At 61.2% G+C, this 27,905-nt stretch overlaps 1 protein-coding gene across 1 annotated transcript in view; it reads right to left on the bottom strand.

Moving 5' to 3' along the window:
• SPNS2 (SPNS lysolipid transporter 2, sphingosine-1-phosphate) overlaps nt 1-23,057 on the bottom strand; it is a 33,183-nt gene extending 10,126 nt beyond the window's left edge. Inside the window, exons 1-3 of the mRNA XM_062215754.1 lie at nt 22,670-23,057; nt 10,283-10,348; nt 978-1,114 (exon numbers count right to left, since the gene is read on the bottom strand). Coding sequence (XP_062071738.1) covers nt 978-1,114; nt 10,283-10,348; nt 22,670-23,042 — 576 coding nt within the window. The 5' untranslated portion in view covers nt 23,043-23,057. The remainder of the gene's footprint in view (nt 1-977; nt 1,115-10,282; nt 10,349-22,669) is intronic.
• Between the last annotated feature and the right edge of the window lie 4,848 nt (nt 23,058-27,905).

The raw sequence follows: 27,905 nt of genomic DNA, 5'->3' as shown, positions 1-27,905 counted from the left end.
CACCACCTTCACAGGAACAAGCCTGCTCTATGGGAGCAGGAAGAGCACCTGCCATGTTCCGGGGTCTGGACATTCACTGGCTCAGCCACTTCTTGCAAGGGACCTGCAAGCTCAGCGGCGTCACCCCTGTTCTCACAACGAGGAAACAGCTGAGAGGCTTCCTCAAGTCACAAAGCTGAGCAGGCCAGAGAGAGCCTAGACCCGGCCCGCGGGCGTCCAGCAGGGAGCATGTCCATGCACAGCCGGCCTTGACCTCCCCAGGACCTGAGCCCCCGGAGCTCGCTGCTGCTCCTCAGACAGCAAACCGAGCATGGCCCAGAGAGGGCTGGTGACTCACGCAGGGTCACGCAGCAAGGCAGCCGCAGAGCCAGGACTAGAACCAGGGTCCTCACTGCTCAGCCAGGCTTGCTCCCCCCGAGCCTGGCTGGCATCCTTCCCCAGTCAGGGGACAGCTCAGCGGTAGGAGGGGGACAAGCGTTCAGCTCAAGGGTCTGGACGCCACATGGAACTCTGGCATCCCAGATCGAGCGCCTGGTTCAAGTCCTGGCTGCCCTGCTGCTGCCCATCCTGGCTCAAGTTCTAGGGTCTCTACCACCCGTGTGGGAGACCAGGATTGGATTCCAAGCTCCTGGCCCAGCCCCACCTGCGGCAGACACTGGGGGAGTGAGGCAGAGGATGCACGATCTCTCTCTGCCTTAAATACAACGAATAAAGAAATTGTATATATTTAAAAAATAAATAAATAAGGAAAGGAAAGGAGGAGTCAGGGAGGCCGGGCAGGCCCCACAAGTGAGGCCAGCACGGGGCAGGCCCGCTCCACAAGGCGGGCCGGTGAAAGCCCCCCAAGTCCATGCCGCCCTACCCTGTCCTTCCGCCCTGGACGACACTGACTGGCATTCCGGCCACAGAGCTGGACCCCCAGGCTCAAGCAGCCCAGGCCCTAGCCTGGCAGCCCCCGGGAAGATGAGCGGGCTCACCTGCTGGGGGATGAAGGAGCTGCAGAAGGTGACGGCCGACCAGAAGAAGATGCCACAGCTGAGGATCACCTTCCTGTTGAAGCGGTCGCCCAGGTAGCCGAAGATGGGGGCGGCCACCATGAAGCTGCAGATGAACACTGTGCAGGGAGAGGGAAGCTCGCAGGCGGCATGGGGTCCCGGGCAAGGCCCACTGGCCTGGCGCTGCCACGCACGGCTCAGCCCCCTCCGGGGAAGGGGGAGCGAGGTCACACCCCCACGCCACCCCACCCCCACGCAGGCCGGGTCTGTCCCGTCTCTGCTGAGTGCTTCCCACGTGCCAGGCTCTGGATCTGACAGATGGAGAAGACCCCAGCGGGGAGTGACTGGCCCGAGGCCCCCACTGCAGAGGTTGTAACTTCCTGCTGGACGGACGTGTGCCACACTACTGTTCTCAGGGGGCTTGGAGAAGAGGTTCAGAGGCGGCAGGGGAAGCCGTCCACCCAAGGCCACACAGCACATCAGGGCAGCCTGGAGCCCCGGGTCTCACACCTGCCAGACCACACAGCCACCCCCGCTTCCAGCCCTGCCAGTCATTCGCTCCTTCATTCAACGATCCACCTTCCATTCACCCAGCCTTCTACTCATTCAACAGCGTTTTTGTTGTTTGTTTTTAGTACCTACAATGCACCAGGTATCATTCCAGGTGTCCGGGATACATCAGTGAACAAAATAGAGAAAAATTCCCACCCTCCGGGATTTCACTGGAGTGAAAGGAGGAGAAATCAATAATCAATCAATGGCTCAAACCATAGGTTAGTGCATGAGATGGGGACAGGTACTAAGGAGAGGGGAAGGTCGGACACGCGTACAGGAAGTGTACATGTGAGAAAAGGGAGAGACAAAGCAGGCAGCACAAGCCTAAGTGGACAATCAGAGGAGGGGACATTGCAGCAAAGACCTGGAGGAGATGAGGAAGCAAATCATGCAAACAGTGGGGCCAGAGCAGTAAGTGCTAAGGCCCTGGGGCAGGAGTGTACTCCGCACACTTGAGGAACAGCCAAGAGGCCAGAGCGGCTACAGCAGAGAGACCGAGGGGTCGTGGGTAGGAGACAAGGCTGGGCCCAGATGGGGCAGGGCCTCGTGACCCGCTGTGCTGACTGTGGCCTCCGGGACGAGAACAGAGCACAGGAGATGCTAAACCAAAGGGCTGCCGGTTTTGTTCTTCCAGAACAAGAAGGCAGTACAGTCTTAGAGGACTTCCCCAGGTGGGAGGAAGAGGCCCCGAGCAAGGCAGGGCAGGCCCCGGGTCACAAAGTCCCTTAGCCTGCAGCTGAGGGGCAGATGGCCGGACAATGCAGGGGCTGGGCAGACAAGGCAGCCAGTTGCTGGCCTCTGACCGCCGGGCTGTGTGCGTGGAAGGACCCGAGACCCAGTGGGGGAGGAGAGGAGGGAGGCAGGAGGGGAGAGGACTGGATGGAGGGTCCTGCCCTAGGCTGCAGGAGGTGACGTCAGTGTTAGGCTATGAGAGCAGGGCGATGAGTGTGGGAGCCAGGCCGGAGGGCAGGCTCGGCAGACAGGTGCAGAGGACTCTGCCGCCTCGGACCCGCCCCGTCCCTCCCTTGCTGGGCAACCACGTGCGAGCTGACCTCTCTGAGAAAGGCGGGACAGCCAGCTCGCAGAAAACCCAGGTGGACATGTCCACCGTGGCTGGGCAGGGCAGGGGCAGGGGCACAGGGACACACTGCCGCCGGCATCGGCGTGACCCTGCCAATAAAACACAGGCACTGGCTGCAGGTCACGGGCAGCAGCCAAACGCAGTGAGATAAGGAGGGAGGATGACTTTGGAGTATTTCTCTACCGCCTTTGTTTTTACTATAAATCGCGGAACAGTAAGTTCCTATCATTTTGTTTCTGACAATGGCTGTGTTTAACAAGCAGCTCACACAATTCCTGAAAATTTAACAGTCTGCTCTCACCAGCCAGGAGGAGCCCAGCTCCCACATGCCAACTTCCTCATCTGTCAGAGGAAGATAAAAATAGCAGCTCCCGGCTGGCTCTGAGAACTGGACCAGCCGCTGCCCGTAAGGTGCCCGGGCCACGCCCCGCTCAGAGCCGCCGGCCGTGGCCAGCACCGGGCCTTGTGTACATTAGTCAAGGCAGAAGCTATTTCCTCATAGCGAGAACAAGCACTCTTCCTGCTGGGCCCGTGTCCCAGGACCTGCCCAAGTCCCATCAGGATGTGGGCAGGATGGAGATTCAATCTCATCAACACTTGCACGGCTTCCGGGGGAGGAGAGGAAGACGACTTGGCCTCTGTGCCTGTCCTTGCCCAGGGGCAGGGGGCAGTGGACAAAGAGAGAAGGGGCTGCCTCCCGTCTGGCCAGGGAACAAGTCCCATTCGGGGGCTGCCCAGGAGCTAAATCGCTGGGGGAACCAGCCAGGAGAGGGAAGGAAGGCTTTTTGGCGGTGGTGACGTGAACGCATGCATAGGAGCTTGCCATGACACCAACACATAAAACCGCTAACATGCACTAAAACACAAATCCCAAGTCTCATAAGCAACGTCGTATAGTGGTTAACGAGGCATACTTATTGTTAATCATAACTACAATTATCATTATAGAGCACTTATTACACAGGCACTGGGATGCACCCTGACACACACGCAGATGATCTCATCTGGTTCTGTTATCTTCGTCTCACAGAGGAGACATGGGGAGGAAAGCGAGTGTGTGGCGGGGCCAGGACGCGAGCCCCCAGTAGGCGGCTCCAGCATTCTCGCTCTAAATCCCATCACAGACTGACCACTGGGCAGCGCAGGGGAAAGGTCCCAGCCAATGTTCCAAGGTCAGAGAAGGTGTAGACGTGCTGGGGACAGCAGAGACAGGTCAGGCTGTGGCACAAGCAGGCCAGGGAGGACTTGCACCAGATTTGGCTTTCAGTTGGAGGGGCCACGGAGAGTCACAGCATGCGCAGTCCCCCGGAAAGACCCTGGCCACCCCCAGCCTCCAAGCCTGCCATGGAGAAAGAAGTAGCCCCACCTGCTGCCTGCCCGCTCATCCCAGTGGACAGAAGCATCTTGGGCTGGAGGTCAAGTTGGAAGTAGACACAGCCGCCTGCACCTGCTGGCTCCCACCTGGCCGAGATCACCATGCACCTGAGCCTCACCGAGCTGGGGTCACTGAGACACTGAGAGGTGGAGGAACGTGCCCTAGACACCATGGCAAGTCAGGCAGGGTCTGGGACCACCGCCTGGCCCTTGGGGACAAGGGAACTCAGGGGCAGGCAGGAGCTGGGGTCCAGCCATGTGTGCAGTGCCCCCCACTTCAAACAGGGCAGACAGCAGTGAGGACCCGTCTCAGTCCAAGGGGCCAGCTCAGGCCAGCTGGGGACCTGGACGCAGTCAGAATAAGGAAGGGAAGAAGAACAGCGCTCCCAGCAGAAGAAAATGCACAGGTGCCAAGGCCAAGGCCTGACCGGGTGAGCTGTGTCGCACGGGCACCCAGAGGCTGGTGCAGCCCACAGGCAGCTCTGCTGGAATAAAGACCAGCCCAGGCCCAGCCCCCAGGCTAGAAGCTTCCCCAGCCCACCAGCCCCCAAACTCGAGGTCTTTGTTTGTTGGAGGAGAGCTTTCTGGGCAGCCTGGCGGCCCCGCCCCAACCTCAGTGGCAGTGGCTTTCCCAGCAGTTCCCACACAAGGACATCCTGTGGCCGGGGTGTGGGGAAGCCCTCGCTCACTCCCGTGTGCTGAGCCTACAGGTCTGGGACAATGGAGCCGCAGGGCAGGGAGCCAGGGTGGGGGGCAGGGCTGGGGACAGCAGGGTGGGAGGAGCCAGCACCCCGCCCACTGCCCCCTGCGGGGGAGGGGGCTTGGGCACTGGGCCTCACTCCCTCCTCCACTTCCTCCTCCTCCCATCATTTCTTGCAGGGCTGGCGTGAAGCATTAGAAAGTCAGGGGAGGGGGCGCTGGCCACCTCCCATGGCCGTCAGAGACCAGGGTGCTGACAGCACCCGAAAGCTCGAAGCAACCCCCACTGGAGGCTCTATGCTCTTGGCAGCTCCAGGTCCCCATGCCTGTGTCCTGCGTGACCCCAGAAAGTGGTCTCAGGGCAGGAGAGAGCCAGGGCTGAGCCAGGGGCCCCTGTATTGGCTTCCTGCGTGGCCTGGGCAGGACCAGGGCTATTTTTATACAGCCCAGACTGGCTGCCGGTTCCCGAGTAAAGACTCGCCACCCTCCCTGTGCTGGGGGCAGGGAGGATGCTCGGCGGGCACGGGCTGGGCGGGGGTCAGACTCTGCTGTCCGCAAGGAGAACCAAGGACAGACGGCCCACCACGCTCAGACTCTGCAGAACACACGGGAGCCCCCTCCCCTTATACCCTGGCCTGGCCCCTGGGCCTCTCTTTGAACAGGGCCAGCCCGGCTCTGCAGAGGACATCACAGGACGGGCCCAGGACCAAGGGCAGAAGGAGACGCAGCCCCAGCGCAGAGGCACAGTCTGGTTTCAGTCTGAGCTGGCTCTTCCTCTGTCCCCACTCTGCCCCGGCTCCCCCACCCCCACCCCGGTGCCTCCTCATGACCCCACGCAGCCTCCAGCCTCTTCTACCACGCGGTCCCCACTCTCGGCCCCAGTAAATATTCGGACACACACACTGTACTTGGACCTGCCCTGCGCCCAGAACTCCTCGGGCCCCCTACTGCCCACTGCCCCAAGTGCTTTCTCCAGCCTTCCAGCCCCCCACCCTCGGGCCCCAGCCAGCATCCGCCCCTCCCCTCCCCTGCCAGCCCAGGTCGCTGAAGCCAGGCAGCATGGCACGGGGTCTTCACTCTCGCCTGCCTCCCTGTGTGCTGCCTTACGCTGATGTCCCCAGACTCGCCTTCTAATTCACTGATTTTCTCCTCAGCTGGGTCTCTCCTCTTCGTTAACCCATCTCATTACCAAATGTCTCCTCAGCTGGGTCTCTCCTCTTCGTTAACCCATCTCATTACCAAATGTCTCTTCAGCTGGGTCTCTCCTCTTCGTTAACCCATCTCATTACCAAATGTCTCCTCAGCTGGGTCTCTCCCCTTCGTTAACCCATCTCATTACCAAATGTCTAACACTTGCATTGTTCACCTTTAGAGCATTGAACTTGGATCTGGTAAACATCTGTTTTTCACCAGGTGCTGTTCCTGTCTTGGAAATGCTACTCTTTCCTTTGGAGCTGTGAACTGTCAGTGCCTTTCAAGCGAGTGTAATACCTGCGGCTCTTCAGGCCTCGTCCCGCTGGGAGCCCACTGACCTGCTCTCACCAATCCTGTGTGCTGGGGCTGGCGCCATGGCGCACTAGGTTAATCCACTGCCTGCGGCGCCGGCATCCCATATGGGCGCCAGTTCGAGACCTGGCTGCTCCTCTTCCAATCGGCTCTCTGCTACAGCCTGGGAAAGCAGTAGAAGATGGCCCAAGTCCTTGGGCCCCTGCACCTGCATGGGAGACCTGGAAGAAGCTCCTGGCTCCTGGCTTTGGATTGGCACAGCTCCAGCCATTGCAGCGATTTGGGGAGTGAACCAGCAGATGGAAGACCTGTCTCTCCCTCTGTCTGTAACTCTGCCTCTCAAATAAATAAATAAAATCTTAAAAAAAAAAAAAACCTGTGTGCTCTGCTAACTTTGTCTTTGGCAGGAATGGTCACCCGTGTCCCATGCAGGTTCTGGGTCATCCGTGACCACCTCCCTGGGAGCAGGAGGAAGAGACTGGAAGTCCCAGACCAGCACCAGTGGGGACAGAAACCAGGCTCTGCATAGTCACAGCCACAAGTGTCCGTGCCCTGAAAGGGAGCGCCACCCGAAACAAACTGCCCACCAGCGGGCACACGGCTCGGAATCAGCAACACGGGGAGGGCACTTGGTGTGGCAGTGGAGATGTTGCTTGGGACACCAGGTCCTACGCAGGGGGCCCAAGTTCAAGTCCCAGCTCCCCCTCTGATCAGCGTCCACACCCTGGGAGGCAGCAGGAGATGACTCGAGCACTTGACCCCTGCACCCAGGTGGAAGAACTGGATCGAGTTCCAGGCCCCTGGCTTTGGGGGAGTAACCAAGCAGAAGGACCATCTGTGTGTGTGTGTGTGGGGGGGGGATCCTTCTTTTCAAATAAATGAAAAAATTAAAAAAAAAAAAAAAAACTTTAAGGGAAACAGGGACCTTGTCCTGAACATGGGTGGGAACGGAGACCCACATGCCGCTGGAACTCGGGCCTGCACTGTCCAGACCTCAAAGCCGCCCGGAGCTTGGAAACCGGGCCAGACAGGCGGCTCTGCTGCACATGGGGATGAGTCTATGGACGTTCGTTGTCCTCTCTGCTTTTATGTGGGTTGAGAGTGTTTCCCGTGCGACTGTCTCTACTGAAGACACTGCAATGAGCCTCTGGGAGACACACCTGGTCCCCAGCCCTCCGCGTCCCTTGGCCTCTGGGCCAGCTCCTCGCTCCTGGCGCCCGAGAATCTCCCCACCAGCTCACGCCTTCGCGCTCAGCCACAGCGTTTAGACAGGTTTGCGTGGCGGATTTCTTCCAGCTTAGCAGCCGAGGGGTTTCTCCCATGGCTCCTCCAACAAACTGGCTCCAAGCCCTCACACCTGAGCACGCTCCAGCTCACCCTTCCAAGCCCCACTCCCAGGGCTCCTCCTCAGGGACACCTTGTCTACTGCCCCCAGCCAGAGCCAGGTGCCCTCTCTGCCCTCCACCTGGGCTCCCAGAATGCCCCCCAGGCCTGGGTGGTGATGGGACGAGTTGTTCTCTGTTCCCACGGATAAAGAGAAGGGACAGAGTCTGGGCAGAGCTCAACACAGGGCCTGGCCAGCAGCAGGGTAGCGGCAGCTGTCTCTTTGGGTATAAGCCACGAGGGGTGCCTCCCACATCCCCCAAACATCCAGACCAAGGATCTGCCATGGGCTGTCTCAGAAGCTGAGTTGGGGGCTGCAAGCAAGTAAGCGGGGCTGCCCGGAGAGGCCCTTCCCAGCCAGCTCCCCTGCTCTAGGCCGGGGGGCACGGGCGGGGCAGGGCAGGCCCGGGCCTGGCCCTCAGTCACCCCCCACCCCTTCTCCCAGCCCAGCAGCCCCTGGTGCCCACAAATAAGCAGGCAGCCCAGCTCCCAGCCCTGGCCCTTTGATCTGGGCAAGCACCAACACCTGGCTGGCGCCCTCCACCTGGCTCCGACCTTATCAGCTTGGGGAAGAGACAGGTGCCCGGAGCACAGGCCAATTAGGTGACTTGCCGAGTTGCCCACTGAGTCACATCCTGGTCTAGCTCGCCTGGCTCCTTGGCTCAGATGGCCGAGGGGCTGAGGGCTCTCTGAGAGCCATCACAGCTGTGCCAGGGTAGGTGGCAGGGAAGGGCCATAGGGTGCAGGCCCATAGGTCTGTGGGAAAGCTGGGTTCCATGATGGCATAGAGCCACCCTCTGGGGACACCAAGAAGTTGGACTCCAAGGTTCCCCAAGCCACATAGACAATAGCGATGGGGCTCCCTACTCCAAGCTGGTGACTCTCACCGCAAGACCTTAGCCAAGTCACTACCCATCTTGGGCTCCATCCCCTCGGCAAAGGCAGCTGACATAGGAGGATCCCTGGGGTCATGGAACAAATCAAAGGAGATGCTGCCGGTGGGGCGGAGGGCGGGCTTGTCCACCTACAACCATGTGGCCAGGAGGAGGAGAGGCTGTGTGACTTCCCTGCCAAGAGCCATGTCTGGGGCACTGGAAGGAACTAGGGTGCTCTGAGCCTCACAACTGCCCTGGGCTGACACCCCCCAGCCCCAGAAGGCCATGTGGCTCAGTCCACAGCACTGGGGGTCAAGTGGAGGAGGATCAGGGGAAAGCCTGGCTCAGATCCACGAGCAAGACCGGGCCCAGAAGGGATGCAGCACGAGCCAGGTCCCCAATGTCTCAAGGGACCATGCAGGGCGGGGGCTGGCGGCTGACCCTCTCCTGCCCCTTGCTCACCAGCTGCTTCTCACGCCCTCATCTGTCTTGAGCTGCTTGCTCCCTCCCAGCTCTAGGTGCTGATCACGGCATGCGTGGAGCCCAGGCGGCCAGGGGCACTGGTCTCAGGCTGACTTGTTCTGACCCAGCCAGGGAGGCCCAGGTGTATGTGTGTTCGCAGGGCAGGGGGAGGGGACATCTGCCAGGGCAGGGAGCTGGATACCCTTGGGGGACACTGAGCTACACGACCTCGCTCACCCTGGCTCAGTCAAGTCGCACTTACGAGGCCTAACCACCAGAACCATCACACGGCCTGGCTCTGAGCCCCACCTGGGATCCGAGGCCAGGAGGCCAGGCAGGCTACATGGCCATGGCCGAGACATTGTATGAGCTCATGTGCACACCGGAATGCCACCCAGACAGGTCAGGCAGGTTCCTGGCCAGGGCTCATCCCCGCCTCCCTGCTAGGAGAGCCAGGCAGGGGAAGGGGTTCATGGAATGCAAACCACGGTGCTTCTCCAACACACCCAAGTTCAGGGTCCAAGATGGGCGGCCATCAGACCAAGGTCACATGGCAAGGCGAGGGTTGAGTCAGGACCAGGTCCCCCGAGCCCCTGCCCTGGGCTGACTCTCCACCTAGCTCTCAGGACTCCAGCGAGGGCACAGCCCGCATGGCTATAGCCAGGCCAGAGAGCCGGCAGCTCAGGTCCTATAGGGCCGTGTAGGGGGTGGGGCAGGGACAAGGGAGTTGTGGTCCCTGGAGGGAGAGGCCGAAAGGCTGGGATAACTGCATGGTGGCGTCCCACACTGCCCGATCCCTGCCCGTGGCAGCCCATCCCAAGGCCGGAGCCTCAAGGGACCAGGAGCTCCAGGACCATGTCCAGCCCAGGACCCAGGTTCGCAGACTCTTGCCCTGGGTGTGGGGCTGCCTAAGTGGCATTTTCTGCTTTGTCATCTAAGAATTGATTCCCAGAGTTGGAAGAAATGGGTAGAAGAGACAGAATGATACAAACAGGGCACCAAGGCTCTGGCGGCCTCCCCCAGCTCCCAAGGTCCCCCCCCTGCCCTCCTCGGAGTGCACCCCGCATCATCGATCCCAACGGAGCCCGGGACCCCAGCAAAAGGGCACTCTGAGGTCTGGGCCCTGGGCCTGCGTTCTCGCTCAGCTCCCAGAGCCCCTCCAGGCAGGTGGCAGGCCTTCGTTTTGTTCTCAAGGAAAGCAGTAGAGGCTCGGCGAGCTGGCGCCATTTGTGGGAGACAATGGCAGGACTCGGGTGCAGGGCCCCCACTGTTCACAGAGTCAGGACTAGGGGAGAGAGGAGGACCCGAGACGCTGATGTGAGAGTGGGAGCGGAGCGGGGAGGGGGCCTCACCTGACTGCAGCAAGCCGGCGCCTCTGTCCTTGACCCCAAAGTGCTGTTGGATGTCCAGGAGGACCCCTGGAGGGAAGATAGGGGATGCTTAGCAGTGAAATCTGGCTCCCGGCTCCCTCTCCACCCCACCCCACCCCAGCAGGGAGACCCCAGTCGCGGCCTGGCCCAGCCCACCCTGGGCCCCTCAGCAGGACTCTCTCTGCCGTGGCCTCCACCCTTCCCAGTCTTTCCAGGCCTCTGGGGACCTCAAAGGTCCAGCTCCCTCTCGGAGCTCAACCCAGGGTTGGGGTCCCACCTCTCAACCACCACAGAGATCTGAATTGTGGAAACAGGTGAGCCGCACCCCCTGTCTGGCAGCCTGGGCCCCTGGCTCACTGGTAGCCTGGCCTGAGATCAGGCGCTGGGACCTGAGCACCAACCTAGGCTCTGTCCGTGGGGCAGCAACACCCACTGGCTCACTCATACCTGTGCACACGCTTGTGTACACACACACACACACACACACCAGCTGCCCTTGGGAATTATAACCGAGACCACCAAGTTTCAGGTGCAGGAGCCAGGATGCACAGGGCAGCAGGTGAGGCTCCAGACCTACTTCCTTGGGGAAGGGGACTCCTGGAGGGTGTGTGAGCTCCTCTACTCCCCCAGTGGGGTCCTGCACACCCAGGGGGAAGGTGGAATGCAGAGACACCTCCCGCGGCTGCCGGCATTCACATCCATGGCTGCTGGGGGCCGGCACAGTCTTGGGCCCCTCTCCCCTGGAGCACGAAGCCAGGCCTCCTAAGCACAACCCCCAGCCCTGCTGGCTCCAGACACCCCTGCCTCAACTGCTGAGGACAACAGGACCTGGGCCAGAGCCCCCTGACAACACACATCTGCACGGAGACCAGGGGAGAACAGAAGAGAAGGGCCCTCCCTCTCCTTGGAAGCCCCCCAAGACGGGGAAAAGAGGCCCTTGAGGATGCCCAGAGCTCTTCACCATGGTTTATCAACTGCGTCCTGACCTGTTTGATGCTCAGCTGGCCTAGGAGGCCGGTGCTATTCCCCCACTTGACAGATGAGGACACTGAGGCCTGGCAGGTTAAGCCTGACAGGTGGGCAGAGCTGACCATCCCCATCATTCTGTAGACCCGGGCAGGGCCGATCGCCCTCCCAGGATGCTAGGTTGGAGCCGGCTGGGATCCCCAGCAGCCTGACAGCCCGAGGAGCTGGCCCCTCCTTGTTAATGCCCCAAGTGGATCACCATAATTACCCGTAATGAAGAGGCTGTGAGAGGCTGTTAATGACTTAACAACCACTGCGGGACTGTGGCCTTGCCTTGAAGGCAGAAGGCGGGGGCTGGTCCTGCGCCTGCAGTGGCAGGGCCACCAAAGGGGGACCTCCAAGGGCCCCGACTTTGTCTCAGAGGCCCAGAGCCCCATGGGGGCTGGCAGGTGGCAAGAACAGGCCTGATCTCACTCGCCATCCAGCCCGCGACCCGGTCCTTCTGTTGCGTGGTCCCATCCATCTCTGAGCCACCTTCACCTGTGGCTCCCCAGCACTCCACCGGGACACAGGCTGCAGTTTCAGCCCTGCCACCCCTCTTGCCCACACCCCAAGTCCACACGGGGCCTCTGCTATCCCGGCAGTCCCGTGTGCTGCACCCAGTCCTGCTGCTCCCTTAAGAGTGAGTGCAGATGGGGGTGGGGGAAGTCTTCCCCGACCTCTCCCCTCCCACCACCCTTACCAAGTTAGCTGCCCCCATTCTCCATGGCCCCTCGTGTTAGCTCCTGTGCCAGGAAGACGGGGATATGGACTTCTGGGACTGAGCATGGCCAGGAGCTAACAGCCACTGGTTGGCTGGTTCCTGCTGAGCTCCAGGCACCGTCCAAGGCTCCACGGGGGATCTTTGCATCCTTGCACGCGGTGCTGGTGTGACCGTCCTCCCCTTTCCACAGAGGACGCGAAGCCACGTGTCACTCAGCACACTGGGATGCAGAGGGGCGATCTGAAACCAGGACTGAGAATACTGAGGTGGCACAATCCACTCCGCTACTCCCTACTGCCGGCGCACGACACGGAACACTCGGACAGCCAAGGCAGAGGCCACCCCCCTACCCGACAAGCAAGCAGGGAGGCCGCGGAGCCCACCCGGCTGTCCTCGGGCCCAAGTCTGTTCTGACTTCATCCACCTGGAGGCAGCATCAGATGCCAAGGGCTGAGTCCCCGAGGCTGTGACCCTGAACCTCAGGTGCCAGCTGCAGGCCCACACTGCTGTCCCGGGGCTTGTCATCGGCTGGCTACCAACTAGGACCCCTGCTGGGGCTCCAGTCATTTGCTTGAGCGGCTCACAGACCTCAGGGCCACACGGGCCAGTTTATCATACAGGAGAACAGAGGTGGAGCCGTGCATGGGACAAGGCGTGGAGAAAAGCCCAGGAGCTGCCACGGTCTCCGTGTGTTCCGGGAGCCTTTTGGGGGTTTATGGACATCGGAGTGATTCACTGCATCATTGGCTCTTGGTGACCAACTCCACCTTCAGTCCCTCTCTGGAGGGCGGGGGATGAACCCGGGAGTCCAGCCGTGCAGCCCTGCCTCGGTCTTCCCAGGGGCCAGCCCCGGCCTGCAGCAGCCGAGACCACAGGCCGGCTCACTCGCCTTTGAGAGACCTGCTTCTCACTCGAGGCCCCCAGAGTTTACGGAGCTGTGTGCCAGGGAACAGGAAGACAACCAAGTACACATTTCCCAGCAGCACCCAGGTCTCAGAGCTCTTGCACCAGGGGGCCTCCGCGGGGCTTGCTCTTGTCCCCCAGCCAGGGGCCCACAGGATTTCTGTGGGGTGGATGTGAGGGTGGAAGGGAGAACATCCCCCCCTCCCCCACCAGGCCGCAGGTGAGGCCAGGGACACGGTGAGCCAACTCCAGAACCCAGAACAGGGGCTGTCCCAGGGCTGGTGTTGGGAGGATGAAGGGAGGTGACAGGAGGGGCCCCACCCACAGCCCTGGGCGGGGACCTCAAGCCGTAACAAGTGCATGCTGGGAGGGACGTGCACAGGACGGCACGTGTCCACAGCTCCTCGCGGCACATCCAGTTAGACACCTCCCCATCCAAACTTTCTATCTATGTATCTGGAAGGCAGAGAGACACAGAGCTCCTCCGTCCACTGGTTCACTCCCCAAATACCCACGACAGCCAGAGCTTGGCCAGGCTGAAGCCAGGAGCCTTGAGCTCCATCCAGGTCTCCCACATGGATGGCAGGGCACCAGGCACTTGGACCATCATCTGTTGCCCCCGCCCCCGCCGCCGCCAGGGTACATTAGCAGGAAGCTGGAACTCGAACCAAGCACTCAGATATGAGATGCCAACCGCCAGCTCCCATACAATGATTTCAAGCTCCAACATTGGCTTCTTCCTCCAGGAAGCTTTCCCTGACTTCCTCTACTGCAGAGAGCCCCTGGAAGAGGGAGGCACATTCCTCCACATCCCAAAGGGAGTCCAAGGTCCCTGGAAAGCCCTGGACAGTCTCAACCCCATGAGGACACAGGAAAATGTGGATGCCCTCCCCCACACCCCTTCTCCCTTGGAGCCCAGCCTTGGGTCCGAGGCCTTGGGTCCAGGCAGAGAAACCTCCCAGGGAGCAGAGCCCAAGGCCAGGCCCTTGTGAACATTTCTGGGCCTTCTTCCCCTCTTCTGGCCATGGCCACAGGAGGGTGAGAGGCCGCTGGCCACTGGCGTGGGAAGTGTGTGTCACAGCAGCTTGCTGGTCGCCTCAGATTTTCCTCTGGGCTCCAGCCTGGCGCAGGCCCACCACCCCCTCCCTCTGTCACCACAGCCTTATTTTTAGCCTCCTTCCTGGAGGCTGAGGTTTGGTAGGTCACAGCATGGGCCTCACGCCCAGCAGCGGCCTGCCACAGCGCAGGCCGGGCCCATGCCGCCAGCCCACCAGCCCCAGGCCACGCAAGGTGGGGCTCCCGCACCGTCAGCCCCCAGCCAACCCACGGCCACGGCTCAAGCTTCTCCAGGCAACCACCTCAAAGCCAATCCACAATTGCCACCTGGCCCCAGAGAACATTCCAGAACATCAGAACACCCGAAGTCTCTCATCCGCTGGCAATGGTTACACCCCTCCCGAGCCCCTGGACGTCTCACTTCTTGTCCAAGGCGAGGGTGCCCATGGCCCAGGCCACCCGTCCCCCGCCTTGCAGGGATCCAGCGCTGGGTCAGCCCTTGGCTTCGGCGTCCAGCACATCAGCTCCCACCTCTCATCAACTCTGCTCCTCCCGCCACAGCTGAAGCTCCTGAAACCAACCCCACAGCTTTGCCAGCTTCCCGGACCCGGATTCAGCAGCGCCACGGCCACGGCCACGGCCAAGCCAGACACCTGGAAGTCAGCCCTTCACCGCCCTCATCCTCAGGGCTCCCTTCTTCGCAGGGTGGCCTCTCCCCGGGACCGACCCTTACCTCCAGCCCCTGCCAGCCCATCCGCACACCCCTGAGCTCACCTCATGGCTCTCAGGGTCTCCAGCCGAGTTCCACGTCCTGGGTTAGGGCTCCAGAGACCATGGGGCCATTTTTGGATTCAAGGATCTGGGCTGTCAGCCCAGGATCACCCATGGTCTCCTCTAACTCCACTGGTGACTAACAAGGGCGGTGCACACACAGATAGACCGACCACTCTGCACCTGCATTCGCTCACTGAGCGTGGCTGCCCCAGGCTCCTAGCATGGGAGGCCTCCAGGACCCGACCCCAACCTGGCTCTTCTCCCAACACTACACACACACGTGTACACACTCACTGGGCACAGGGAAAGCACGCAGTGGGACCACTCACCTCCCTGGACTTGCCTTTCTCCCAGTGTAGACGAAGACCCTGGAAAGATTAGTGGTTCTCAAACCCGCCTAGGAACGCGTAGAAGTCTTAGGGAGGGTGTTTGTTAAAAAGCAGCTTCCTGGGGGCCCCCCAGCTCTCCAAGCACCCACAAATGTACTTCCGGGTTAACAGGCACTGACCCAGCTGATCCGAGCTCCCTGTGACTTGCCCATCATGGCTAACAAGCCTCCGCCACAGCTGTGTGCCATTCCTGAGCCAACCACCTCCACCTGTGAAGACTGGCCTCATCCTCCCACAGAACCAAGGTCACGCCCACTGGGGGGTGCCTGACTGCCCGCAGGACTCCCATTACTGCTGGTCCCTCAAGACCCATCCCCTACACCTGCCCTCGCCCTGCCGCCCAGTGGAGCCAGATCCAGACCCCAGGCCTCCTGGCCTCCTCCAGCCCAGCTCACTGACCTCCCAGTCTTCAGAAAGGCCCAGGTGTAAGAGGAAGTCCACACTGACCTTGGGAGGCCCTCGGCTCAGGCCGGACAGCAGGACCCACCGGTCCCTTCCTGTCTCGTCAGCTGGAACAGGCCACCTGCGCCCGCCTTTGTCCCCTCAGCACAGTCGCTGTCACACCACCTTCACCCTGCCTGAGCCTCTCTCCGGGCAGCAGGCAGCTTAGCCCAGTTCTCAGGAGCACGGGCCCCAGAGCACACCATCTGGGTTTCAATCCTGGCTTCCTACCTTCCCTGCTGGGCGAGGCCTTTGCCTGCCTGCGCCAGCTTCTCCTCCCTAAGGGGACTTAATTTTAACACCTGCCTCCTACGGCTGTCGTGAGGCTTAAGGGGCTTCATCCATGAGAGGTGTTCAGAGCAATGCCTGGCACATAGTAGGGACTCAATAAACGGCATAAACGCTACCCAAGATCCCCGACTGGCGGGGCAGGACATAGCCCCAGCTGAGAACAGTGAGGAAGTCCCTCCTCAGTTTTCTGTTCTCGAAAATGGGGGCAGATGCCTAGGGAGACAGACATGTGCCCGTCCCTCTCAGAGGGACCCTGTTCCCCATGTTGAGGCCTCGAAGCTGGCTCGCTCTGGGAGGCTCACCCCTACTCCGGTGCTGGGCCACAGCTCTCGCCCAGTAATTACAGAGGCCTGAGCGCCTGGCTCTGCTGACCTGGCTCTGGACGGCGAAGCCTGGCCGGGAAACCACAGCCTGTCCTTGCCGGCACCCCCACCAGCTGAGGCAGCCCCCCGATCCAGGGACCCCACCCCTGAGCTTCCACAGGGCAACATCCTGTCCCCAGCGGCCAGGTGTGGCCACTGCTCTGAGCCCCAGGGTGCCCATTTGAGAAGGAGTCCAGGGGTCCTATGCACCCTGCTGGGTACCTCCCTGCATCCAAGTTTGTTCTGCAGGCTCCAAGGTCCCTATTTCTGCACTACCCTGCAGATCTGGGTCAGTACAGCCGGGACAGCACATTGGGGACCTCTGACGGCCCATGAAGATGAGGCCCCCAGCCCAGAGCCCCGGCCCCTTAGAAAAACAGCCCTTGCTCCGCCAGAGCTCTGCCCAAAGACCACCCCCGCCCCAGCCTTGGAGAGGCACCATCCCCCAGCCCGGCGAGCCCTCCCTCTTCCCCGTGTCTCCCAGCCAGGGTGGGCGGGGCCGGGTTGCCGGGCCTCTGTCCTGCACTCCTAGTCTATCATTTGGGGCTGGTTTCCTGGAACCAGACTCGGCCTTAGCAATTTGGGGGCTTTGCACAGCCGCTCCTTTCCCAGCTCAGCCTCCCCGGCCCTGTGCTGGTCCGGGCACTCCCAAGATCGCCAGGGGCCGGGTGCAAGGAAGCTACAGCCTCAGCCTGACCCATGAGGGTGTGGCTAGCGGCTTGATGGAGAGGGCGGGGAAGAGGTAAGAGACCTCTCCGCAGGCCACACCCACACGCCTCCAGCTCCCACTTCCCAGATGGAACGAACTCTGGGATTCAGAAGGTGAATGGGACAGAGGCCATAGGCCCCGGCAGGAGCTGGGCTGTGCTCATCACCTTCAGCCCCCAAAGAGGCTGCAACTGCCCTCTGCGCAACCCCCACCCCAGCTGTCCTCACGTGGGTCTCAAAACAATTACGTGACCAGTTAAGGCCGCGCTTCCCCAGGCACAGCCCTTTACAGTATACAAAGCTTAATCATGCCTCTCCGGGCCCCACTCAGCAAACCCGTGCCTGGCCCTGATGAGGACCACAAAGAGCTCCTGGAACTACGAGGCCCGGTGACCGGTACACGGTGCATGGAGGCCCCATCCAGTTCTCCAAGCAGAATGAGGACTGCGTGGACGGCAGGAGGCCAGGGCTCCTTCCCCAGCCGCCAGGCTCTGGCTCGGCCCTTGCTCCTGCTTGTTTCTTGCTCTACTCTAAATGCATCTGCCGTCAGCCGTGGCTCTCTCGGGACCCCATTCATCAACCTCCCAGCCACCGGGAGAGCACGCGGCCTCTGCTTCACACAAGCAGATGACAAAATCATCGATCGTGGATTCAGAGATCAGAGAGGGTCAGGGTGTGCCTCGGGTCACACAGCAGAGCTGGCCAGCCCTCGACCTCAAGTGCAGGGAAGTCACTCTGTGGGGTTGGGGGCGGAGGGACCCATTGTCAAGGCCAAGGACTGGGCAGACAGGGACTGCCGCTGGCCATCTCTTCCGTTTCCTTCCCGGAGGCTCATTGTATGCCCTGCTCGAGACAAAGGGGCAGCGCCAGCCCTGGCCTTGGCAGCAGGGGCCTGGTCTTTATCCTGGGCCATCCATACCTACCAGTGCCCGTTCAGCCCACTGGGTCAGCCAGGGCTGCGCAAGTCTGCCATTCAGTCACCAAGGCACAGGACCGTGCCAGCCTCCATGCGTGTGGGAGTCAAGGTTAGGACCAGCCCAGCCCCTCGAGGCTGGAGGGGGAGGGAGACCAGAAACAGGGATGGGAGCTCTGACGGAGAGCGGACAGGGTGTGGCTAAACCAGGAGTCAGCCTAGAGACCCGGGGAGCTTCCCGACACCTGCCAAGACCCACCAGGGGACCCTGAGGCTGGCAGCTGGTTGTCCTGGGGGAGGGAGGAGCAGGCAGAGCAGTGACCAGCACACCAGAGCTCCTGAGGCCTGCTGTCCCGATGCTCCCCTGGGGATCTGGACCACAGCAAGGGAGGGGCAGAGTCACCCCTGTGCATTCTAAGACCAGGGCACAGAGCACAGCTGGCAAAGGCAGGCAAAGCCAGCAGCAGGAGGCTCAGCCCAGGAGACGGGGCTCGCCAAGATGCCCAAGGCTGGGGCGCAGGCAGCCAGCCTTCTCTCTGCCTCCCTCATCCTCACCTCCTGCTGGGGATGCCTGCCAGGCACACTCACCCCGGGGTGGGGGGACAAGAGTCGCTTCCTTTTGTGCAAGGGATAGGACCTTGTGCTCTGTGAGCAAGGCAGCCCCCACTCTGCCCAGGCTGTCACCTGCAGCCTGCCTGCCCCATTCACAACATGGGAAACTGAGGCACAGGCCAGGGCCAGAAGCAGCCTGGCAGTGAGTGTCAAAGCATTCTCCTGGGCAGGGCAGCAGCACCGTGGGCAGTGAGGAGGAAACAGGGCAAGGAAACAGAGAGCCGGCTGGCGGTCGGGCAGGTGGACACTGGCACCCTGGCTCACCTGGGGGCACACTCTCCCAGGTGGAAACACTGCCTGCCCTCATCCCTTAGACCCAAGCTGGGACTTCCCCACAGCACCAGGCCAAGGTCACCCAAAGGGCGGAGCTGAAGGTGGTAGACCTCATCCAGAGAGAAAGCCACAGTGCCTCAGTTCCCCCACCTGTCAGCCCGGGACAGACTCACAAGCCAGAGAAAAAAGAAGTGTGGGGAAGAGGGAGCCCCAGCTTGGCAGCTCCCCCTCCTACGCCGGCTCAGCTGTTCGAGGGAAGCCCCCACGCCCCGCCAGGCCTGTGTTCCTGGCTGGGTCCCTGTGCTCATCTCTCCTTCTGGGCTCGTGTGAGTGAGCCGTTGCCATGGATACCGATCTCGGCTTCTTTGGCAGAAAAGGACTCCCCCAGGGCAGGGCTCTGCCTCTCCTGGCCAGCCCCCACCCCATCCAAGCCAAGTGCCCAGTGCGCCACCGGCTGGATCAAAGGAAAGAACACAGGTCGGGGAAGGGGACAGGTGCCCCCAAGAAGGCAGGGAAGGACTTAGTTCTCTCACATAGTCACTCATTTACCAACCGTAATCACAGCCCAAGCTCCCTCCTGCAAAGCGCCGCCGTCCACCCTCCGCTCTGCTGGGAGCCACAGGGGCAGAGGTCACTCTGGTGGCAGGAAGGAGAGCCGACAGGCCCGGGGCTCAGGACCCCGGCCTGAGGAGTCCCTCTTCTGCCCTGGCAGCCCAGGGTGGGCTCAAGGGGGTGGCTGCCACAGGGGGCACGGGAGCAGGAGCTGGGAGCCTGAGGGAAGCTCAAACCACCTGCGCCAAGTTGAAATGCAACTCACCTGCCCAGGAGGGCGCGCACCTGCCCCTTCCCAGGCCAGCAGCGGGGCACGCCCCCACCTCCCGGCCCCCTGCACCGAGTGAGCCACGGACCTCTGGATGGCAGGGGCCTCGTCTGCACGGGGAGGCCTTTGGACGAGGTCTGTGGCCTACCGCAATGTCAGCCACTTGAGGCAAGGCTCATTAGCAGGAGCCAGGAGAGCCTGGCCCTCCTCACCTGCCCTCGGGAGGTTCTCATGGGGAGCAGGAGAGGCCGTAATTAGCTGGGTGGCACTGGGAAGGCTGGGGCAGGAGCTCCTCACGTCCCAGGCTGCAGAGCAGCCCCGCTGGAGAAGGGAGGGGGTTGCAAAGCATCCTGAAAGGGACGGTCATCAACACAGATGAGCAAGGCAAGGGCAGTGTGGCCCGCGGCACAGCTTGAGAGAGAGAGCATGAAAGAGAAGGCGGCATCTGGGACGCCCTCCTGGGAGTCTGGCCTCCTCCCAGGTGTTTCAGAGCCCCTCCCATTCATTCTGCTCTGCCCGGGAGGCGGAGAGGGGAAGTGATCACACAGAAGGCACGGGTGGCGTCTACAAGGGCACACAGCTGGTGGGCTGCAGAGCCCGGGCTCGACCCTGCCCCGCACCGGCCACTGTGACCTTGACAAGCGCTGTGAAGGTAAGACACGCGCTGGCTTTGCAAGACTTGCTGTGGCAAAGAAGGCAGAATCCCCGATTAATAGTCTTCATGTTGATTACATACTGACATATGAGAGCGACCCTGAGTTAAATATAATATAGGACGAGTTGTACTGCACCTATTTCTTGGACTTGTTAAAAATCTGGCTACTGGAAAATGTCAAATTAACATGTGGCTTGCGCTAGATTCCCTTTGGACAGAGCTGATCTATACCATAAAAAAAAAAAATGTACAGTAGGATTTAAAGAATGAGAACCCGCCCCCCTCCCAGTCCTTGGTGGGACAGCTGGGCCGCAGTGCGAGGTTCTCAGGGGCCAGGTGAGCACACACGTCACAGGGCATGCACGGAGCAGCAGCCTGAGTCCCCGCCTCTGGCCCGGGTGGGCCGGTCAGCAACAGGTGGGCTCGGGTCTGGGGTGAGCACTCCCCCGGCACTGGCAGAAGACACACCAAGCCCTGGCAGTTACCATGGAGACCGTAAATATTCCTAAAAACTGAACGTGGTAACAGGGGGGGATGAGGGAGTTTACTATAGAGAGAGGGAGAGAGGGAGGGAGCCAGGCTTATCCGGAAAGGAAATCTGTGTGTGTCGGGGGCGGGGTGGGGCGGGCAGGGACGCACAGCCGGGCGGTGTTTGCACAGGGCTTTCCGGCCCTTCCTTCGCTGCCCAACGCCCCTCGGAGCCACTGCTCCCCAGCACCCCCTTGTCAGCGCCCCAGCAAGCTCCTGTGTGTTCCCCCATTCTGATGCTGGGGCCCAAGTCAAGGTGGGGGCACATAAGCGCCTGAGGCCCCTGGTCCCTGCCTCTGCCCCTGCCTCTGGCAGAGCTAAACAGAGCTCCCCCAAGAACACTGGCTGGGGTGCACTGGGGCAGGCTGGGGCAGGAGGAAGCCGCACCATTCTCTCCCCCAGGCATGGGCTGACGGGTCCACCTGGCACCAGACGGGCCCTCCCAACCTTGGCTTCCCCACGTGTGTCCTGACCACAGGCCCCCAGTGTCCTCTGACTTCTCCCCACAGAGTGGCACCGAAGCTCCTGGGCCCCACGCGCCACGGAACACGTGTGGCAGGGCTTGGTACACTTGGGGCGGCTCTGCACTCCTCTGCTGAGACCAAAGCCAGAGCCACTTGGGGAGGGTCCCCCAGAGACTGACACTGCTGCTCCCTCTCTACAGCTCCCTCCAGTGGAGGGGCGAAAAGTCAAGGGTTTGGAACTCAGGAACGGGGAAGGAGGGAGCTTCCTCCCCTCCACTTGACTCCAAACTCCATTCAACAGAGGCAGCTGCTGAGACCCTGAGAAAGGCACCCAGGGGCAGGTGGTCTACGCCAGGGCTCTCTCAATCATCACAGAGTTGTCTTTAGGGTCTATCCAAAATTTTCTGTCTCTCTGGCAAGTCCTGGGCCAGCATACCGGATGCCCAGTACCTGGCCCCTCCCCACCCCCAGGCCAGCCAGGCCAGCTGCCTTGCTTCTCAAAGCTGCACCATTCCCAATCCGGACAGCTCTGCCTAGCGCAAGTCTCCCACCCCTAGACCCCTGAGAAGCCCAAGAGGGGAGCAGCAGAAGGAATCCCCAGGGCCCCAACCATCTCAAGGGATCCAGGGATCAAACAACTCAGCAATGGGGAAAGAGATGCAAACAAACAGAGACCAGCCCAAGGTCACACACCAAGTGCATCGGGGGCATATCTGAGCCTGGAGCCCCATTCTTCCACGGATCCTGGTCCCATGCGCAAGGCTGGTTCCCCAAGACGGGGCCCACCTTCTCCAGGCCCCCCAGCCCCAGGCCCCAAGCGCCACGGAGCAGAAGGAGACGTCTTCAGGCCTCCAGCCCCGGCCAGCTGCAAACCGCATCTTGGGTCCCCAGGCGCCGCGGACCCGCCCCGCCCCTCCCTCGGCTCCCGCAGGCCGGAGCCTTTGTCAGCCACGCGCTCACACACACAGCGGCGCCGCCACGCGCGCGCACACACCCGGTCTCCCCGGCGCACACTCGCAAGGGGCGCACACACTCGCCGCACGCACGCGGGGGGAGGGGGGTGGAGGCGACGGAGGAAGGAAGGAACTGACTGGCCATGGACGGACCGACGGCCTGGGCTGGGGGAAGAGGAGCAGAGGCCCGGGAAGCTGCGGCTGCGGCGGGAGGGGGGCGCGGAGGAGACTGGAGGACGACGGATGGACCGGCCAGGCTGGCGGGGACGCGCCGGCTGCTCCAGGGGTGGGGACGCCTGCAACCTTTGGCCCTTGGAGCAGTCGGGAGCAATGGCTCTGGATCGGCCCCCCGAAGCTCGGGGACGTCACTTGCCTGGTTGTACCTGAACAGAGAGCCCTTAGGGACTCCACGCAGGGCTTGGATAAGGTGGCCTGGACCCCAAGTTCCCCTGGGACACCTCGCGGCAGGGGCGGGAGCCGGGTGGGGGGTTCGCTCACCTGCCACGGTGTACCTGTCCAGGTAGTTGAGCACGTTGCCCAAGCTGAGGATGGCGGCTGCTGCCCCCCGACCGCGGCCCAGACTGGCCGGCTTGGGTTGCTGTGCGCCGGGGCCCTTGGAGGCGGCTGCGCAGCTGGGGGTGCCGGGGGTGCTGGGAGGTCCGGACGGGGCCCGCCTCACGCTGCCCGACAGGGTCTGCACCTCATCGTCGGCGGGCACGACTCCTCCAGCGCCGCCCGCGCCCCGCGCCCCGCAGCAACCGCCCCCGCCAGCCCCTCGCTGCGCCCCCCGGCGCCGGCGCCGCCGCTCCGCGTCCGCCTCCTCCTCCTCCGCGCCGCCCGCCGCCGCCGAGGCGCATTCCAGGCACATCATGCCGGCCGGGATCGGGGCGGCGGGGGGCGCGGAGGGCGCGGAGCCCAACCCGGGCCCGCTCAGAGCGTGCGTGCGTCGCGGAGCCGCCGCTGCACCATCCCGGCCGGTCCCCGTCGGCTCCTCGCTCCGGCTGCGGCGCTGCCACCGTTCGGCCCTATGCGCCGCCTTAGCTGCCGCGGCTGACAGCTGCGGCTCGGCCCCGCCCGCCAGGCCCGCGCCCAATCGGCTCCGGGCTCGGGCCACAGCCCCGCCCCGCACGTGCTGCCCCGGGGGGTGGGGGCGAGCCGGCCGCGGGGCCCCTCCCGCCTGACGGGGGCGCAGTCACGCCGGTAGCCGCGCGGCAGCGGGAGCCGGCGAGCTCCCGGGGCGGGTGGGCCGAGCGCTGCGGACCTGAGAGTGGAGGTGCGGGCGGAAAGCGGGACGCCCCCACATCCACTGCGTACCCGCCGCCCAACCCCAGGGGACTCCTGGCAGAGGCTGGGAGAGGGCTCAGGGCTCGAGCCTAGGGTATCTGGACAGCCTGGAGGGAAGGGTCTCAGACAGTTGAACGAGGAGCCCCTCTTGGACAGCCTGTGGCGCCAACAGCTGCTCACACGCCCTGCTCTAATTGGTTCAGGAAGGGCTGCCTAAGAACCACGGAGCAGGACTGGCGAGGGCTTGGCCCAGGAGCCAGCCCTCCACCAGGCCGGGAAGGTTATGTGTCGCCCCGGTCCCCAGGGAACCCAGGATCCAGTTCTCAGGCTCCCGCGTGCCCATTCCACCGTGCACCCCCAGACCCTGCCCCTGCGCCACAGAGTGGCAGCCCTTGGCAGGAGAAACAGGGCTCCCGTGGGCACCCAACAGAAACCAAGAAGGGGCCTCTCCCACCCAGGCCTCAGACTGCCAGCTGTGCGCTCAGGGGAGCACAAAGCCCTGGGTGGAAGACACAGCTGGGTCCCAGGCCACCACACTCTGGACAAGACGCCCTGCTGTCTCTCAGGGTCTTGGCTCCTCTGTCTGGGGTTAGGTGGGAGAGTGGGACTCGGACAGTGTGGAAGCACAGAAGTGGTCACTCTGTCTCCTCTGGAGAGTGGTGGGGTAGCTCGTGGGCTGGTGACCACCACGGCCCGTCTCAGAGATGCTATAACACTCCCCCTGCCCCCACGCTTCCCCCACTCTTCTCTTTGGGGCTTCGATGGAAATTAAAAGCCTGCAAGAAATAAAATACAGAGAACAGAATGTTAGACCTGGCTAGAAATCTGGCAGGTCCCAGGGCACGGAAATGACTCCATCACTGGTCAGAGGCAGGGCAGGAGCTGACCCAGGCTCTGACAGCTTCCTCTAGGGCTGGGCACTCACATCACTGCAGGCTGTTCCCCAGCCTGTGTCCACCAGCAGGTGCATCATGCGAAGGTGTTGGCCGCAGTGAGTCATGGCATAGCCAACCTGTGACATAGCGCGAGGCACCCGGCACACCATCTCTTGTGAGCGGAGTGAATCCTCAAGCTGGTGTTTCTTGGAGCCTTCGAGGTGTATTTTAAATTCTGCAAAGTGACTAAAAATATGCTTCAGCATGTTGGGTATGAATGACTGTGACAGGAGGGTTAGGAAAACAGATTTCATTCTGAAAATCGCCTGCTGCCTCTTTCCAGCTTCCTGACCCGGAGCTGCAAATAAGATGGGGGAAGTTGCACCGGATGGCCTGGGATGACAGGTGACTAACAGGCAAGGACGGGAGAAGGAGTTCCTTGGGACTAGAAGGGGACCCCCAGCACTGACCTCTGTAACTGGAGGGCCATTGTGGAACTGTGTCTGGTGGAGAAGGAGGCATGACCACATTCTAAGCCCAAATTCGAGGTTCCTCTCCTTCCCCCGAAAACTCATCCTGACCAGGGAGCTAGTTTTAGTCCTGGACTGGAAAGGAGAGAATTCTCTTTCCACAGCCCTCCCTCTCCTGCGCAGGGTGTGTGAGTCCCAGAGCAAGGGACAAAGGCCGAGTTCTAAGCCTTTCAGATTTGGAAAGCTGAGCTGCCACCAAGCAAGTCAGCGGCTCTCACTGTTGGGGGTTTTCTGGAGTCCGAACTCAATGTCAGTCTCTCGAGTGGGTCCTTATGTGAGTTGAAGGGTCACCACGTGCAGGGTGATAGGGAGGATGAGAAGCCCTTTCTGGCTGAGTGGCCCTAAGCAAATCATGGTGGTCTTCGGGGAGCCTTTGTCAGTGCCATGAGACCACCGGCTGTTGCCAGTTCTTATCGCCCTCTCCTCAATGATGGAACTGAGACCTGGGAACTCGATGATGGAACTGAGAACCAATTTGCCCAAGGTCACATACCTAGCGAATGATGGAGCCTGGACTAAGCTTAGGTGTGTCTACCTCCTCACCCATTACTTCCTCTACCGCCCCACAAGGTTGCCCTCAGCTTCCGAGATTCAGTTTCGACATAAAGAGAAGCTGAACTCAAGGTTGACTACGCGTCGCTTATCAGGTCCAGATCATAACCTTGAGACAAATGGAGCACAGGATAGTCGTGGCCATTATTCTAAGGGCAAGGTCAAGGGCTGAGGATATTAGAGAAACGGTGGGGTTTCTGTGCTGTGAGACCTTCAGAGCCTTTCCCGGGACGGGGTACATGGTGAGTCTCTCAGAGGGAGGTATTGGCTGCCACGTTCCCAGCGTGCTTGGTGGCAGGGCACACTGTGGGATTCATTACAACTGGTGATTAGGAATCCGGTCCACATCCTCGGAGCCCATCGTCCGGCATGTGAGTATGCCCAAAGCTCAGGCCTCGCCTTCCTGTCTCCATGGCACCCTCGCCCTTGGCAGCCCCTCACTCATGCCTGGCTCTCAGTGATCACCCTGTGCCCAGGACCTCCACCACTACACACGGCTCTCTCACCTCTAAGCACCAGACCCACCTGCACCTCCTGCACATTCCCCTCAGATATTCCACAGGCACCTTGAGCTCAGTGCATCCAAGATGGACCTGCTCCCGCCCCCGGGGCATTTATCTCTTGACAAATGGCACCATCACCCACATTGTCACCAAGCTGGAAACTTGGAAGCCATTTCGGACTCCTCCTTCAACTCCCACATCTAAGCCTGTTGATTTTTTTTTTTTTAATATCTTCCAACGTTCCCATCATGACCAACTTAGCTCAAACCTCTCTCGGTCTCACTTGGACCCTTATAAAGCTCAACAGCACCTGCTCCAGCGTCCTCCTCAGTCTTTTCTCCATGTTTCTTGCCAATAACTTTCTTTTTTTTTTTTTTTTTGACAGGCAGAGTGGACAGTGAGAGAGAGAGACAGAGAGAAAGGTCTGCCTTTGCTGTTGGTTCATCCTCCAATGGCCACCACAGCCGGCGCGCAGCAGCCAGCACACCGCGCTCATCCGAAGCCAGGAGCCAGGTGCTTCTCCTGGTCTCCCATGGAGTGCAGGGCCCAAGCACTTGGGCCATCCTCCACTGCACTCCCGGGCCACAGCAGAGAGCTGGCCTGGAAGAGGGGCAACCGGGACAGAATCCGGCACCCCGACCAGGACTAGAACCCAGTGTGCCAGTGCCGCAGTCGGAAGATTAGCCTATTGAGCCACGGCACCGGCTGCCAATAACTTTCTAAATCATGCATATGAGCCCATGACTGTCTTGCATGAGCCTTCCCATGGGTCCCTGCTGCCTACAGGTTCGCAATGTCCTTAACTCAATCTCCTGGACTCTTCATTGTCCTTCCTGGACTGGGATGGTCTCCAGTCTCACCTCCCAAAATTACTCTCTACCACCCTGAACATGGAGCTCTGAGAAGGAACTCACAGTGACTGGATCCAGGGCAGAGGGCAAGAATCAGGGCACTTGTTTATAGTCCCTGCCCTCACTTGTCCTACTGATGCCTTGATGGTTCAGGACCACGGACAGCGTCACCTGAGCAACCCCCTCCCCGGACCCTTTAGTGGTGCTCTGCCTCTGCTGCCCACCTGGCTTATTTCTCCCACCTTCAACTCCAAAAATTATGTCAGGGGCCAGTAGGGTGGTGTAGCGGGTAAAAGCCACCACCTGCAGTGCTGGCATCCCATATGGGCGCTGGTTTGAGTCCCAGCTGCTCCACTTCCGATCCAGCTCTCTGCTATGGCCTGGGACAGCAGTAGAAGATGGCCCAAGTCCTTGGGCCCCTACACCCACATGGGAGACCTGGAAGAGGCTCCTGGCTTCAGATCAGCACAGCTCCGGCCATTGCGGCCAACTGGGGAGTGAACCAGTAGATGGAAAACCTCTCTCTCTCTCTCTCTGCCTCTCTTTCTCTCTCTGTGTAACTCTGACTTTCAAGTCAATAAAAATTCTTTTAAAAAGAAAAGGAAAGAAGCTATGTACAGACACTGCTTCCTCCAGAAAGCCTTCCCAGACACCTGGACCTTCAGTCACTTCCTCCTCTGGGCTGTTGAGTAACCTGTGTATCCCTACGGCATGCCAGGCTCATTATGCTGATTATGTTTGTACAGGAGTCCACCCCTACTCCCTGCTACCAGCCTGGGAGTCTCGAGGGCCCATAGCCTGTCTGATTCATCACCCCGATCCAGCGCAGAGGAGATGCTCAGAGAATGTTTGTTGATTGAATGAGTAAATGACATTTAGCAGGTGCTCAGGAAATGTGTGGTGATTTGCATCATGTGTCTGCTGCCGAGTGACTCAGAAACCAGCCAGATCCCTCTCCCAGCCCCTCTAAAAAAGGCATTTTTTTCTCCCTGATCGCCTCCACCCTCTATTGGCCTCCACCTGCTGTGTGCCTCCACCCTTTGATTAGCCTTCCTCATGAATCGTCACCCACGGGTGGAGAGAAGGCACCGCTTCTCTGCTCCTGCTGTTGCCAAGCTCCGGGCTTGTTGGAGCCCCCA

This window comes from Lepus europaeus, chromosome 18, assembly GCF_033115175.1.
Source record: "Lepus europaeus isolate LE1 chromosome 18, mLepTim1.pri, whole genome shotgun sequence".
In the NCBI taxonomy this organism is placed as follows: Eukaryota; Metazoa; Chordata; class Mammalia; order Lagomorpha; family Leporidae; genus Lepus; species Lepus europaeus.
This window is presented reverse-complemented; position numbering and strand designations above follow the sequence as displayed.